At 38.4% G+C, this 17,361-nt stretch overlaps 2 protein-coding genes across 2 annotated transcripts in view; one reads left to right on the top strand and one right to left on the bottom strand.

The window, feature by feature from the left end:
- LOC123499635 (mitotic spindle assembly checkpoint protein MAD2A-like) lies at positions 1-6,898 on the top strand. Its single transcript, XM_045247967.1, has 5 exons — positions 1-124; positions 1,529-1,675; positions 2,441-2,570; positions 3,920-4,026; positions 4,365-6,898. The coding sequence occupies exons 1-5, from the start codon at positions 49-51 to the stop codon at positions 4,529-4,531; spliced, it is 627 nt and encodes a 208-aa protein (XP_045103902.1). The 5' UTR covers positions 1-48; the 3' UTR covers positions 4,532-6,898.
- A 1,858-nt stretch (positions 6,899-8,756) lies between these two features.
- LOC123499593 (protein FAM91A1-like) overlaps positions 8,757-17,361 on the bottom strand; it is a 28,186-nt gene continuing 19,581 nt past the window's right edge. The window contains 1 exon segment of the mRNA XM_045247855.1: positions 8,757-17,361. This exon segment is cut by the window's right edge and continues 246 nt beyond it. The gene's annotated coding sequence lies outside the window, so the exon portion shown is untranslated.

The following is a 17,361-nucleotide window of genomic DNA, read 5'->3' as shown; positions in this document are numbered from 1 at the left end:
TTGGAAAGAGAGAGAGAGAGGGAGAGGCACAATTTGAGCAACTAAACCATGGCGGGCACAGGACAAGAAGTCACCAACGCAATTACCCTCAAAGGCTCGGCACAGCTGGTGTCCGACTTCTTCTGTGAGTACCATGACCTTTTGACCTCCTGACCTAACATATGGAAGCTTACTGGGGTCACTGGGGGCTGGGGGGCCGTGAAAACTGGGGTCTTAAATATGGCGGGTGGTTTGAGTGAATGTTTTTTTGTGTAGGTTAGAAAAAAAGGTTCAAATTTGAATAGTTTAAGTAGTTATGAGTAGTAATAGGAGTAAGTGAGTGTTTAGAATGACCATGTGTTTGTTGGTAAAGTGTGTGTGTGTGTGTGTGTGTGTGTGTGTGTGTGTGTGTGTGTGTGTGTGTAACGGTAAATGTTCCACTCATATTTACTAGGCCAGGATCATTTATAAGCAGTTTAATGTGCAAGAAACTGCCTGCTTCCTTTCTACGTGGAATTAAAATAAAGAACAATTGATCAAATGGAATAATCGAAATAAATAAGGGAGTTCCACAAGGCAAACATCCACTAATATTCACTCCACCCCTCCAGATATTTGCTTAGATAAATGAATAAATGAAATAAGAAAGGGAGTTCCACAATATAAACATCCACTAATATTCACTCCACCTTACCAAACATCCACTAATATTCACTCCACCCCTCCAGATATTTACTTAAAAAAGAAACAATAATAATAAATGGATTAACACATGAAATAAAGGGAAAAATAAATAAACCAATGAAATCAAGGGAGTTCCACAAGGCAAACATCCATTAAATTCCATGCTACCAGATATTTAGTTTGAAAAATAAATTAAAAATGGAAAATAAATATATAAAAGGCAATTTCAAAGGATAAGCAGTCACAAATATTCACTACACAAAAAAAAATGGATAAATAAGTAGATAAAGAATAAACAGAGAAGTTCCACAGGGCAAACATCCACTAAAATTCACTCCACTAACACACTAATCCACTAATATTCACTCCACCTGACCAGATTGGCAAAATAAAAAATAAATAAATAAATAAGGGGTTCCACAGGGTAAGAATCCACTGACATTTACTTCATCCACTAATATTCACTCCACTAACACACTAATCCACTAATATTCACTCCACCTGACCAGATAAATAAAATATGAATAAATGAATAAGGAGTTCCACAGGGTAAGAATCCACTAACATTCACTTCATCCACTAATATTCACTCCACATGACTAAATAGATATAAGAATATTAAAAAAAATGAATAAAAATGAGTTCCACAGGGTAAGCATCCACTAATATTCACTCCACCTGACCAAATAAATTAAAAAAAAAGTATTTCTATCTATCTGTCTATCTATCTATCTATCTATCTATCTATCTACCTATCTATCTATCTACCTATCCTAATCTATCTATCTACCTATCTATCTATCTATCTATCCATCCATCCATCCATCTATTTATCATCCACTAACACTCACCGTACCTTGACCAGATTACGGGATCAACAGCATCTTGTACCAGCGAGGCATTTACCCCCCCGACTCCTTCACCTTCGCCCAGCAGTACGGCCTCACTGTCTACACCACCACTGACAATGCTGTGAAAGACTACCTCAACAACATCCTGGCGCAGATCAAGGGTGAGAGAGAGAGAGAGAGTTGGGGTGGTGTTGAAAGAATGTGTTTGGAAGGTTTATAAGAGAGAGAGAGAGAGAGAGAGAGAGTTGGGGTGGTGTTGAAAGAATGTGTTTGGAAGGTTTATAAGAGAGAGAGAGAGAGAGAGAGAGAGAGAGAGAGTTGGGGTGGTGTTGAAAGAATGTGTTTGGAAGGTTTATAAGAGAGAGAGAGGTGAGAGAGAATGTGTTTGGAGAGAGAGAGAGAGAGAGGTTATGTAGAAAGAATGTGTTTTTGGAAGGATAGAAGGAAGATTTGATGATTGAGGAAGGGATGGATAATAGAGAGAGAGAGAGAGAGAGAGAGAGAGAGAGTATGGAAAGAAAAAATAGATGGGAAGAGAGGAATGGGGAAAAGTAAGAAAGGATAGCAAATGAGAGAGAAAGAGAGAGAAAAAATAGATGTACATGAAAAAAAGAAAGAAAGAAAAGAAAAAGGAAGATTACAAGAGAGAGAATATGAAAGATAGGATAACACAACAGAAAGAGAGAGAGAGAGACACACAGACAGACAGACAAACAGACAAAACTATTTCACACACACAAACACACACACAAACCAGCCTTCTCCTCTTACATAAAAAAAAAAAATAATAATAATAATAAAAATAAATAAATAAATGAAAAAAATGAATGACAATAACAAATTAACTAAACCCAAACTCAACCAAATCACATCCGAACCCTAAACTAACCCGTGAACGTGTGTGTGTGTGTGTATGTTGGTTACAGAGTGGCTGGAGGCTGGGGAGGTGCAGCGGCTGGTGTTGGTGGTGGCGAACGTGGATACAAAGGAGGTGCTGGAGCGATGGGACTTCATGGTGCAGCAAGAAACCGGCTTCACTGCTGAGGATGCCAAGGAGTAAGGCTGATAGATAGATAGATGGATAGATAGATAAATTAATTGACTGATTGAAGGATAGATAGATGGGTGAATTGATAGATAGATAGATAAATTAGTTGACTGATAGATGGATAGATAGATAAATTAATTGACTGATTGAAGGATAGATAGATGGGTGAATTGACAGATAGTTAGATAAATTAGTTGACTGATAGAAGGATAGATGGATAGTTAGATAAATTAATTGACTGATTGAAGGATAGATAGATGGGTGAATTGATAGATAGATAGATAAATTAATTGACTGATTGAAGGATAGATAGATGGGTGAATTGACAGATAGATAGATAAATTAATGGACTGTATAAATAGGTTAGGCCACACTTGAAAACTTTTAGACCATTTTATGACCTTTTAGAGACCATTAGTACTGTTTTCAAAGGTTACAACAATGAGTGCTTGTGTTTTCTAAGTGTTTGTCTTCCTCCTATCTTGAAACCATCACTGAAACCATGAAAATTTGATAGATAGATTGAAAGATAGGTAGACAGATAGATAGATAGACAGATAGACAGATAGATAGGCAGGTATAGCTATTTCTCTGCTATGGTTTCTTGATTTTTCTGCTCTCTCTCTCTCTCTCTCTCTCTCTCTCTTGATATTTATAATTATAGTTAATAATTTGCATCTTGTTTCTATTCATTTCTACCTGTTCTATTCATTCTACCCAAGAATATTTCATACATCTTAATCACTTTCTATACTCTTAAATTTAAAATACAGTTGTTTTTATCAATTTCACTACTCTTAACAATATTTCAGACATCTTAATCACGTCTCTTTCTTTTAAATTTGAAATGCATTGTCTTTGTATTAATTTTGCCCCATTAATTCAACTATTTTATGAAATTTACCTCTTTTATCTAACAATATTTTGGACATTTTAATCTTTTTCAATACTCATAAATTTGAAATGCAGTTGTTTTTGTTGATTTTCACCCCTTCAAATTCAACCAGTACTTCTCAACAATATTTCAGACAACTTCTTACACTCTTAAATTTGAAATACAGTCGTTTCTTTCAATTTCACTCATTAATTCAACCAGTACTTCTCCCCAGCATTATTTCTGACACCTTAACCCCTTCAGTACCATGACGTGTTTCCATATTCCTTCTGGTTACTATTTGGTGATTTTATACAGCCTCAGAAACTTGTGTGGGAGTTAGAATAGTGAAGACTGTGACCATTAATCTTCTGACCTCCATAGACCCTTCCTAATGTAGATAAAATGGTCTAATCACACCCAAAACTCAGGTAAAAATGTGTTCCAGTACTGAAGAGGTTAATCACTTCCTTCACTTCACAGTGGCAAGACTGGAAACAAAGACCTCAAGCTGATACAGAAGGAGATGCGAGAAGTTATCAGGCAGATCACAGCCTGCGTCACCTTCCTCCCCCTACTGGACTGTGTGTGTGAGTACTGGAGGTGGAGCTGGAGGGTGGAAGTAGAGGATTAAGGTGGAGGTGGAGGGAAGAAATGGAGGTGCAGGGTAGAGGTGGGTGGGTGGGTGGAAGTGGAGCTGCAGGGTAGAGGATGGAGTGTGGAAGTGTAGGTGGAGATGGAGGGTGGTCTTTGTGTTTGGATGAGAAGTGGAAAGGTAGTCTGTGTGTGTGTGTGTGTAATAATAATAATAATAATAATAATAATACAATACTTTGGTTTATTAGAATGGTAACTAGTACTGAGCCAAATCTTCATAATACCCTACTTTCACATACACCCTTATATCCTAACACCTATACATCCACAGGCTCGTTTGACCTCCAAGTGTACACCCACAAGGACACCAAGGCCTCGGAGAAATGGATAGAGTCACCACCTTGCTTTATCGCCAACTCTCAGGAAGTCCGCCTTAAATCCTTCTCCACATCCATCCAGCGAGTCGACACCTGTGTTAGCTATAAGATGGATGACTGAGGTGGTGGTGGTGGTGGTAGTAGTGGTGATTGTGAATGAATGAAGGAAGTAAATGGTGATGGTAGTGATGAATGGATGAAGGAATAGATGTGGTGATGATAGTGGTGCTTTGAGGGGTGATGTGGTGGTGCTGGTGATAGTGGATGGATAAAGGTTCGGTTTGATGGTGAGGGTGGTGTTTGAAGGCTCTAATGGTGATGATGAGTGGATGAAGGATAGAAATGGTGGTGATAATGCTTGAAGTCTTTAATGGTGGTGATAAGTGAATGATGGAAAAGATATGGTGATGATGGTGATGATAAGCGGATGAAGGAAAAAATAATAGTGATGGTGAGTGGTGGTGAAGTCTACATTTGATAGTGATAAGTGGTGAATGAAGGAAATAATGATGATAATAGTGTTTGAAGTAATTTTGATGGTGATGAGGTGGATGGGTGATGAAAAAGATGGTGATGGTGATGGTGAATGAAGATGTAAAAGATGATGGTGTTTGAAGGCAAGTGGTGATAATAACGATGGTAGATTTTAGATATAGTGTCCTCATCATTTAATTTTGTTTATCCTCAGTTACCATCTAGTATTATCTATTCTTTTTTATCTATATCATTTTTCATTATTGCTGTTTTTATCTGACCTTATCTTATGTTACCTGAGCAATCTTCCTCCTCTTCCTTTTCCTCTTCTTCTTCTTCTTCTTCTTCTTCTTCTTCTTCTTCTTCCTGTCTTTCCGAATTTGTAGAAAGCCCTGGTCACTGTCTCATCTCCTCCTTGGTCACTTTCATCTTCTCTTCCTCCTTCTCTTCTTCCTCTTCCTTATCACTTTTATCTTTTCCTCCTCTTCTTCTTCCTCTTCCTGTCTTTCTGAGTTAGTAGAAAGCCTTGTTCACTGTCTCATTCCCTCTGCCTCCTCCTCCTCCTCTTATTCTTCCTCTTCCTTGGTCTCTTTAATCTTTTTCTTCCTCTTCCTGTCTTTTCAAGTTTGTAGAAGCCTTGGTCATTGTCTCCCTTTCTTCTCCCTCCTCCTCTTCATCTTCCTCAATTTCCTTGGCCACTTTCATCTCTTCCTTTTCCTGTCTTTCCAAGTTTGCAGTTCTGAGTCTTCACTATTTTTTTCCTCTTGTTCTTAATTCAACATTTTAAGGTTCTGATTGGTCATATACTCATTCACGTTCTCTTATGCTCTTCCTCATTCATGTCTCACACTTTACCTCATTAATGATTCTTCCTCTTTCCTTTTTTTTGAGTGTGTTTGGTTGTCAGATAAGTAAGGAGGAGGAGGAGGAGGAGGATGCTGTCCTTGTAATGTCTTGTAACTGTTTCCTTTGCTTGTTATTCTTGTTCTGTGTTGTCTTTTTTAGTGATAGGAAGGATTAGTAAGGAGGAGGAAGAGGTGGTGCTGTACTGTTTTGTAATTCCTTCCTTGTTATTCTTTATTATAATTGTCACTTTTACTTTTATTCCTATCTTTTCCAGCAATGTTACAAAAGGTTACTCAATTATTCTGTTCATATTGTTAGAAGAATAAGGAGGAGGAAGAGGAGGGTGTTATAGTGTACAGTAATTCCCTCCTTCACTTCCTATTCTTCTGTCATCTTTTCCGGCAATGTTACGAAAGGTTACTCAATTATTCTGTTCATATTGTCAGAAGAATAAGGAGGAAGAGGAGGAGGTGCTGTAATGTTTTGTAATTATCTCCTTTACTTGCTATTCTGTTATCTCTTCTAGCAATGAAATGAAAGATTACTCCATTCCGTTTATATTGTCAGAAGAGTAAGGAGGAAGAGGTGGGTGCTGTTATGTATAGTAGTAATTATTGTCTCTGTTTGTTATTCTTCTCTATCTTGTTTTCCCGCGATAATAGGAAACAGCACACTTCGTAACCTGCTTTTGTATCTAGCCAGCCTTTCTTCCTACCGAGTCATAATAGTACACGTTGATCGTTGTCCTCTTCATAAGTCAGTGTCTTGAAATAAACCTCTGACACATTCCAAAGTTCAAAGGTCAAGGGTCCAGACAAGGCATCTCATTCCAAGGGCAGATGTGGTGAAGTCTTTGCTGTGGTGGTCTGCTGCAGTGAAGTCTTTGTTGCTGTGATGTCTTTGTTGTGGTGAAGTCTTTGCTGCGGTGAAGTATTTGCTGTGGTGATATCTTTGCTATGGTGAAGTCTTTGCTGTGGTGAAGTATTTGCTATGGTGAAGTCTTTGCTGTGTTGTCTTTGGTGTGGTTTGTGAAAGAGGCAAGCACATGACACAGAAGTAAAGTAAGGAAGCTGATCTTTATGTTTTAAGCCTGTATGATAACTGGTCTTACATTTTGCTACCTGTTTTTTGTTTTTTTTTTACTCTTATAATAAACTTGACTTTTTAATGCTCTTCTCATTATCCTTTTTTTTTCTTATACCATGTGGGCTTTTTTTTATGGGAATTTATGGGCTAAAGGGGCTACTTTTTGTGGTACCTCCTATCTCAGAGCTCACCCACTAGGAAACCATTGCCCCGAGTGAGGAAGCCCAACCTACACTCGGACCGTGGGCAGGATTCGAACCCGTGCGCTTGGAGACCTCTCGGACCCCAAAGCACGCATGGTTCCACTACCACGGCGTAAACCTGAAGCAGTATTGTCAGAGTAAGGAAGTTTTTAGTTTTATTTGCCTCATTTTGCTTTCATTACTTATTTGGTTTAACATAAGAAGTTTAACCGAGGGAAGATGAGAAGAGGATCATTGCAAATACTCCTATGAAAAAGTGGACTCCCCAAAAAAACAAATAATGACAGAAAATATGTATACACTAGACACTGTTAACCCCTTCAGTATTGGGACACATTTTTACCTTGGTTTGTGTACGATTAGAACATTTTATTCATACTAGGAACAGTCAATGGAGGTCAGAAGATCAATGGCCGGTCTTCACTATTTAAATCCCTTACATGAGTTTCTGAACCTGTATAAAGTCACCAAATAGTAAGCAGAATGAATGTGGAAATGCGTCACGGCACTGAAGGGTTTAACTAGTGAAGTGTCTTGAAAACCTCTCTCTCTACTGCTTATTCCTTCAACTACCCTGTCATTTTTCTGTCCCAGCACACATGTTAGGGATGAGGCAAGTTGTACACACATGACAATAATTCTGGCCACATCACATCACAAGTTAATAAAGTTAGCCATAAGGACCATCACATCACAAGAGGTTCAAATTCAAGACATATTTCAACCAGTGAGTAGCTGTGAACAAGTTAAGTTAGTTCAGCCAGTAAGTAGCCATGAGTAAGTGAATAGACAAAGTTAGCCATAAGACCACCACATCACAAGAGGTTCACACTCAAGACATATTTCAATCAGTGAGAAACTGTGAATAAGTTAAGTTAGTTTAGCCAGTAAGTAGCCATGAGTAAGAGAATAGACAAAGAATAAGAACCATCACATCAAAGGTTTATATTGAAGACCCAGTGAAGAGCTGTGAATTAATTGATAAAGTTAGTCGTAAGAACCATAACGATAGAGTACATTATAGACACAAAAAAGATAATTCAACCAGTAAGTAAATAGACAAGTTATCTATAAGAACCATCACATCAAAGGTTTATATTGCAGACCCAGTGAAGAGCTGTGAATTAATTGATAAAGTTAGTCGTAAGAACCATAACGATAGAGTACATTATAGACACAAAAAAGATAATTCAACCAGTAAGTAAATAGACAAGTTATCTATAAGAACCATCACATCAAAGGTTTATATTGCAGACCCAGTGAAGAGCTATGAATTAATTGATAAAGTTAACCATAAGAACCATAATAAGAGATTACATTATAGAAAACAACAATATTTCAACCAGTAAGTAAATAGAGTTAGATAAGAACCATCCCATCATAGGTTACATTCTAGACCAGGTGTGGGCAAACTACAGCCTGCCAGAGGAATTAGTGCAGCCCAACAGATGTAAGTAAATTTGAAAGAGCAAATTAATAAAGAACGCCAAATAATATTGAGCATTTTATTTTCTCCCCGCAAGTGTACTCATGCGTGTGAAAGTGGCTTTTTCTTTAGAAGCTTTTAATTTTGTGTGTTAAATATCAATGATTTTGGGTCAATATAGTATGCAGCCCTTTAAGATTGTGATTTTTTTAATGTTGGTCCTAGCACTGAAAAATTTGCTCACCCCTGTTCTAGACACCAAGATATTTCAGCCAGTGAGGAGCCGTGAGAAGGTAAATAGAGACACAAAATAATTAATGATCATATATTTTATGGAATGTGAGTTGTAACAGTATACAGATGACTTGTTACTCCTGGAATGAAGGGGGAAAGGACAAACTGATATAGTACACTGTGGTAACAAAACGCATGACGATTATTCAATATTTTGTTCGCTTTGGTCTTCATGGAAAGGTTTGTTCCCTGCATGGTACACACACTGCTTCCCTGCCTTCCTGTACACACACCCTGCCTCCCTGTCTTCTGTCTCTCAGCCTTGTCTTTCTGTGAAGCAAGCCAACACTCGTCTTGGCACCACATTTCACTCACACTCACACACACCCATGGATGCAGTGTAAGTGTATCTAATGAGGACCTTGCAAATCTATTCTCTCTGATAAACATTCCAATTCTACCCTCAAGACTATTTTTATCTGTACACCAATTCTTTCATAAACTTTCTCTTTCAATTCTGCCTCTTCAAATTTCTTTATAGGGTTTTCTTTTACTATGCCAACTTTTTCATAAACTGTTCTTCTTTTTGTTTAATTTCCCAACAATCTCATGAGGATTTTCTATTTTCACATCTACTCTTTCATAAACTATTCCTCATTCCATTCTATCTTCTCACAATTAATTTCATTCCTGCTTCTATTCTTTCCCTCACAAACTTCACTTCACCTTCCCTAGACTATCAAAATTTGTGTATTCTATCAAAAGTAGGTCCTCCACTACACATTATCCATTCTATAACTGCTAAACTTCTCTTCTTTGTTTCATTGTACCTTTTTTAAAACTAGTAATTATCTTTTCCTTTCCCAATCTGTCAACCACACTCACTTTTCCATCTATATTTCTCATTCTACCTCACAAACTATTCTTTTCCAACATGCCTCCTAATTCCATGCTTCTATTTAATTTCTTACTCCACAGTTTCCTCTTACCAATATTGCCTCCCTCATCCCATAACCTTACATCTCAAATATTTACAGCACCTTTATATAAATCAACACTCTTCTAATCCGCCTTCCACATATCACAATCAGTAATCTAAACCCACGTACAAAGACAACTGGTTCCTGGTCATCCTTGTAGCCAGAACCACAATCAGTTTAAGTGCTTGATGTGACTACTCTCTCTTTCACTCCTACCACACTTTCCCCCTTCCTCATCTCCTGGGATTTAAGAGTGGTGTCCTTCAAATGCCTAGTACTGACTGGTTTTCTGGCTACAAGAACTAATAGTTGTTTGTTTACCTTCCTATTGCACCATTCATTAATATCTTATAGCACTTTCTTTTATTTCTATCTTATTTACCTATCTATCTATCTGTTCTTAATAATTTTTTCTATGGTACATGTGTTATCTATCTTCCTTTCAGTACTTTATTTATTTGTAGCTCTATCTATCTATTTATCAGTCCACAAGTCTCCTCTACTGTATCTATAAATTTCTCTTTCACTATTCCCTCTTCTCAACTTGACTTCTATCTATCAAATCTTCTACGACCTTCTCTAGTCTCTATCTTTGCTTCACTAACTCCTATTACTCACCTGAATCTTCTTGGACTTAGATATCTTCACACATTTCCTACATTCATTCACTCTATACCACTAAAAACTACTCCCGTTTGTCTTCTGATTTCTTGCGGACTTTAAACCCTCCCTCATATTACTCTACTTCCTTATTACTTCTTGTTCTCTACACCAATTCTCACTTCTTTTCATCTATCACTACTTCACTTTTCCTATACTCTCTTTCATCTAGATTCCCTTCAGCTCCTCTTATTTACATTCTCTCTAGTGACTCCTCCCTCCGGCCCCTCACCTAGCCCCTCTAGTCCCCGTAATCCCTGACTAACTCTGTAACTCTATGCTGTGATACTAGCCTTATAAATAAAGTAAGATATATTCGCTTAGATAACTTATTCCACTACAGGTGACTATATAATCATTTAGTGCAAAACGTACTGATCAAGTATGTCTGGTGAAGCTGGATGTGGTAATGGATGGGCAAGGATGTACAGTAAGGCATGATCTGCTCTAGTGTAAGGTTAAAAGCACCATCTTTCATGTCATGTTCCTCTAGTCACAGTCTTCACCAGTTCTCTCTCTCTCGGTTTTGAAAGTTTTACACACACACACACACACACACACACACACATGGAAACTTAACTTCTAATATTCACCTTATTCTTGACCTTATTCTCTCTGTTTTGAAAGTTGTACATATCTCGGAACTTCAATTATTTCATCTTCTTATCTTTACACTGTGTCTTGACTAACTATCTTTGTATTGAGAGTTACACATACCTTGGAACTTAAATCATTTCACATTTCAATATTCACACAGTGTCTTAACCACCTCTTGGGAATTCAAAGTCTTTCTCACACACACACATACGTACACTCTCTGAATCTTCAACGACAGCCTCCGAAAATGCATAAATAAACGTACATATAGCAGGAATCTATTAATTAATACATAGGAAAGCTTCAGCGACAAAACAAGCACATAACAGCTGATTAACATAACCTTTCACTGAGACACAAAGAAAATAAACTACGATAAATAGGAAGCCGAGTCTACACTGGCTTAAAACAAACACACCAAACAAAAAAATGAACTTACAAATAAAAAAAAAAAAAAAGCTTGTGATATGACACTGGCTCAAAATCAACACAAAATAACAACAATGAAGTCAAAAAGAGTCACAATCAACTCTGTACAGTGATATATTGGCAATGTACAACACCCTTTGGCACAGACACGCAAGGCTCCCCCCCGATGTTCCTCCCCCATCACCCTGGCACCCTACGTCACTTCAAATCCCTTCCCGTCACTCCCCATCACCTCCCTTCACTTCCTGTCACTCTGTCAACCCTCCCTTCAATTCCCATCACCCCTGTTCACTCCCTGTCACTTCCATCATCCCCCTTCATTTCCTATCACCTCCCATCACCTCTGTTTGCTTCCCTGTCACTCTGTCAACTCTCCCTTCACTTTCTGTCACCCTCCCTTCATTTCCTGTCACCTCCCATCATCACATTTCACTTCTCTTCACTTCCTGTCACTCTCTTTCACCTTCCCATCACCCTCGTCACTGCCCTTCACTCCCCCGTCACACCAAACCACTCTCCTTCCCTTACTGTTACTCTCAGTCAACCTCCCTTCAATCTCTGTCAGTTCCCATCACTTCCCACCATCCCTTTGTCACTCCCCATCATCCCAAATCATTTCCTATCCCTCCCCATCACTTCCTGTTACCCTTCCATAACCTCCCTTCACTCTTTATCACTTCAAGTCACTTCCTTCACTCCCCATCACTTTCTGTTATTCCACCATTATCTCCCTTCATCCCCCATCACTTCAAATCACTTCCCATCACTCTCATTTACTTCCCTGTCATTTTCTGTCACCCCCCCATCACTTTTCTTCACTTCCCATCACTCTTACTTATTTCCTGCCATTTTCTGTCGCTTCCCATCACTCTCATCTACTCCCTGTCATTTCCCATCACCGCCTTGCCCCTGGAAGCACTTGGTATCGATCCCTGGTTTGGCCGTTCCTTGGTCACTCAGAACACTCCAATAGTCCAACAATAATCCGTCATTCACTCCACTTATGTTCTCTGGTCAAGTTCCACCTAAGACAATCCCCACATGCTGAGTTTGAAGTTACTCTAAGCTCACCTAACAATGGGATTTACTATGGAAGAAATGCTTATGGGGGTAAAGTATATTGGGTTTTTAGTTCTATAAGTAGTGGAAGGATATATTCACTCAGATTCCACCATGAAAAATGTCCCCATGATAAAATATTTGACTCTAACCTAACCTAACCTAACCTCATCTAACTTAACCTAGCCTAACCTAACTTATCTAATCTAATCAAACCAAATCTAACTCAACCTAACCTAATATTCTCTAGTCAAATCTACCTAATTTAAGCAACCACAGGCAAATCACAAATGGGAAACACACATGGGGAAAAAGACGCCATGAGTGAAAGTTATCAATTCAATAAACATGGATGCGTTCACTATTTTGTGGATAGAAGCTTTGGACGTGGACTGGTGGAGAGGTGGAGGGGGCGGCGGGCAGTGGATGATATGGCTGGTGGCTGGCGGTGGGTGTGCTGGTGGTCAGTGGCGGTGTGCTGGCGTCTGGCGAGAGGTGAGTGGGGTGTGCTGCAATATGTACAGATGTGCGGTGATGAATGTGAGTGAAGTGTGAGGAAGTGATGGTGGTGATGTGTCCAAAGTGAGTCACTATACAAGGCGGCAATGTGACGTTGAAGAGAGAAAGTCAATCTGGAACCGTGGAATGAGTTAGGTTAGGTTAAGTTAGAGGGAAATATGACGTTTGAAGAGAAGAAAGTTAAATGCCAATCTGGAACCGTGGAATGAGTAAAGTCAGGTTACGTTATTGGCAGATGTTTGAAGAGAAAAAGTCATGTTAATTTGGAACCATGGAATGTTATCTGACCAAACCAATTAACTAAACATTTGACTGACAGGTGAGACAAAACAAAGATGCTAATCTGTCACTCTGGAGCCATGGAATGAGTTACCTAACCTCACCTCACCTCACCTAACCAATAAACTAACTCTTTTGAATCTTTTATGGAGGCTACAATTCCAGTGGCCTTTTTTTTTTTTTTTAATATCCACATTTTTGCCCTTGGTAGTTCTCCCTCTTACATAAAAAAAAGTAAATAAATAAATAAAAAAGGTGACATGTGAGGGAAAGTGAAGGTGGCAATCTGTCAGTCTAGAGCCACAGAATGAATTACCTAAACTAATCTAATCTAACCTAACCAGTTAACTAGACAATTGAGTAACAAATGAAGGAAAGTGAAAGTGGCAATCTGTCACTCTAGAATCAGAAAATCAACCTCCCTAAGACATCTGAAAGTGAAAGACAATGAGAGAAAGTGAAGCCATATAAATCTATCAATGAATCACAAAAATAGGCAACATTTTAAAACACTTCAAGGCATCACAAAATTACACGTTAGATTCAAAAGATGGACTGTAAACTAAACACCACAAACTAACATTGAAGGCAAAATTAAGTGAAAAATAACTCGAAAATAAAGAAAAATCAGTGTCAAAGAATCTCAAGCACTTCATAGCCACTCGCCCTTCGGAAAACTGAAAAAACATGAGACCGCTGAGAATGACGCATAAAATTGACAGCATCATAGAATTCTTGGTGCTTTGTTGCCTTTTAAATCTGAGTAAAGTGTTGAAAGGAGGTGGGGGACTGAAGGAAGGAGGGCTGGTGGGGGGCAGTGAAGGTGGTGGTGGTGATGGTGGTGAATTAAAGGTGATTGTCTGTGTTAGTGGCATGAGTTGTGATATGTTTGGCGATATAGTGTGTGCTAATCTTTACTATTTCAAATGTGGCAGCTACTACTACTACTACTACTACTACTACATTCCTACTACTACTACTACTACTAACATTCCTATTCCTACTACTATTCCAACACTTACTATTACATTACTATCATAAAACCAACTACAACTGCTACTACTACTGCAAATAGAGTAGTGTAACCATCTTAATCTTAGCCACTACAGTCTTACAGCCTTGGAAACAGACACAGCGCCATTCATGTCAACCTTACACAATACATAAATAAAATAATAAATAGATAAATAAATAAATAATAACTGTATTGGAAGATTTAAAACACTGAAGGGAAAAAAAAAGTATTGGAAGACTTAACACTGAAAAAATAAAAATAATAAAGTAAATGAAACAAATAAAAATAAAAATAAAAAGACTAGAATAAAATAATATCTCCCTTAAAATCATCTTTTTTTTCTTTTTCTTTTTTTTTTATCCCAGTAAAGTTATCGCAGTTTGGAAAAATATGTACTGACTGGAAAAACACTATTCATGACACTCCCCATTATGAAGGCTGGTATGGGAAGGGTGGGGAGGAGGGGAGCAGGCGGAGTAATACGTAAATACACAAAATACACACAGATATTGAGTTGTGGTGCTGTTTCGTGTCGTAAAACCTTCTATTTTGATTTCCTGTTACGTGAGAATGACTCGGTGTTAGACTGCAGTGGCTAGACTGTAATGGCTCCCCTTGTTATAACAGCTCCTGGTTACTATTACTTCTTGTGCTGCTTCTCCTACCTACTACTACTACAACTACCTACCATTAATATTCACAACTTGCATCGTCCAACTACTACTATTGTAACTATTCACCTGACGACTACAATTTTCACGACACCTCCTGGTTTTCGGTTTATATTTTTGACACTATTACTGCATAGACACATCTCAGCCCGTCCTGGAATGTTGCAACCCTTCCCTGCGCTCTACACCCCTTAGAACAGAGAGAGAGAGAGAGAGAGAGAGAGAGAGAGAGAGAGAGAGAGAGAGAGAGAGAGAGAGAGAGAGACCCACTTCTGTATTCTTATCTCAAAAATGTCTCTCTATGCCACCAGAATCAATGACATTTCTCTTCTGCTTCCATATCACCACTTTCAATAAATGTTTCTATGCCACAAGAATCAATAACACTTCTTTCTTCACCATTAACACCATTTAACGATTCTCTTTTGCTTCCGTATCACCACTATTCAATAAACTGTCTTTCTTTCTCTACGGGCAGAATCATTAACACTTCTCTTGTGTTTCTGTATCACTATTGAATAAACTGATTCTTCCAATACTGCCATGATCAATAACACTTCTTTCTTTATCATTAACATCAATAAATGGTTCTCTTCTGCTTCTGTATCATCACTTATCAATAAACAATACTTCTATACTGCCAGAATCAATAACACTTCTTTCTTTACCATTAACATCAATAAATGGTTCTTTTCTGCTTCTGTATCATCACTTATCAATAAACAATGTCCTTCTATACTGCCAGAATCAATAAAACTTCTTTCTTAACATCAATAACTGGTTCTCTTCTGCTTCTGTATCATCACTTATCAACAAACCATTTCTTTCAACATCATCAGAATTCATAACATTTTTTTTCTGCACTCTTGACATCAATAAACATTACTTCTCTCTTGCCTTTCTATACTGCTGAAGTCATCAACACTTCTTGTACCATTAATCAGTAGACATTAGTAAACACTGCTTTTGTAAAACCACCATCAATAATTGTCTTCCTGTACCAGTGTCACCAGTAAAACATCTTATTCTTGATCATAAACTTCACTTAACACTCATTCTTCGGTTATAAGTCTCCATTAACACCTTCTCTATCACAGGTTACAATGTTTTCTGCCAGGATTAAGTTGTTTTTCTTCTCTATACTGCCTTCATTACTATTTCACTTCTACATCATTATCTTCCGCAAACACCTTTCTTTATATACGATTATCCCTTTTCTTCTTCATCTTTCTCGAACACTTCCTTTTGGCATTTATCATCACTACTTTCACCACTTCTTCATAAACACCCCTTCCATGTATCCAGTCTCCATTAATGCTTTGATTCTGTAGCTAAAAACATTATTCACATTTGCTGGTAATTTCCCTCACATCACATCACATTTCCTGTCTCATAAACTTTTACCTCACACAGAGCAGCCATACATGACCCTCACATGAAATACTAACACTATTCTCTCTATCAAACCACACATTGACACACTTTCCTCTTTGTCTTCCGTATATAAACACTCAGCAACAATACACCACCTCCCATCTCTTCAAATCACAAACTCAGAAACAGGAGCAACAATTAAACCTCTTAAATCTTATAGATCTTTTCACATCAGACTTCTCTCAGACACTCTCTACTAGCATACCCTTGTGTTGTGGTGTGTGAAGGCTGTACCAAGGCTGAAATCCAATACTGTGAGGGAGTTGGGTGTCTGAGGTGTGTTGGTAGGGAGGAGAGGATGAGTGTGTGTGATGAATGAGTGAGTGAGTGAGGGAGATAGGGAGGAGGATGAGTGTGGGTGTGTTGGTAGTGAGGTAGGAAATCGTGAGTTTGTGAGTGAGGGAGAGATGTGTGTGTGTGTGTGTGTGTGTGTGTGTGTGTGTGTGTGTGTGTGTGTGTGTGTGTGTGTGTGTGTGTGTGTGTGTGAGAGGGATCTGTGGCTGGAAGACGGGTGGTATGTGGTAATGGTAACGTGGAAAGAAGTAGGAAGATCATTTTAAACTAGTGATGGATAAGGAGAGCATAGATGGACTGAATAAGAAAAATGTATCTATGTGTGTCTCTCTCTCTCTCTCTCTCTCTCTCTCTCTCTCTCTCTCTCTCTCTCTCTCTCTCTCTCTCTCCTATCACTTGTTCATTTTTGTGTTTTTGTATCCGTTTTCTGCGATGCACTCAAAATATTTACACTTGTTAAGATTGAGTTGTGTGTTTTAGAGTTTCTGAGTGTATGGACAGAGTGGCGTGTTTTGTGAAGTGTGTGTGTGTGTGTGTGTGTGTGTGTGTGTGTGTGTGTGTGTGTGTGTGTGTGTGTGTGTGTGTGTGTGTGTTTCTGAGCTTGACGCACACCACAGGACTCTTCTAAACACACACAGACACACACACATAGAAGAATACATTTGATTAGACCCTTTTCCTCTCTCAACACCTCACCAACACCTCTCTACACAAACCAAAACAAACCAAACTCCTACCAACAACA

Source organism: Portunus trituberculatus, chromosome 8 (assembly GCF_017591435.1).
Source record: "Portunus trituberculatus isolate SZX2019 chromosome 8, ASM1759143v1, whole genome shotgun sequence".
NCBI lineage: Eukaryota > Metazoa > Arthropoda > Malacostraca > Decapoda > Portunidae > Portunus > Portunus trituberculatus.
The sequence above is the reverse complement of the archived record's forward strand: the minus strand, read 5'-3'. Positions and strand labels throughout refer to the sequence as shown.

Excerpts from the sequence above, each read along its gene's own strand:
- LOC123499635 (XM_045247967.1), top strand. The coding sequence starts at position 49 with ATGGCGGGCACAGGACAAGAAGTCACCAACGCAATTACCCTCAAAGGC. Across the intron at positions 125-1,528 it reads GCTGGTGTCCGACTTCTTCT|ATTACGGGATCAACAGCATC; the intron begins GTGAGTACCATG and ends TACCTTGACCAG. Across the intron at positions 4,027-4,364 it reads CCCCCTACTGGACTGTGTGT|GCTCGTTTGACCTCCAAGTG; the intron begins GTGAGTACTGGA and ends ATACATCCACAG.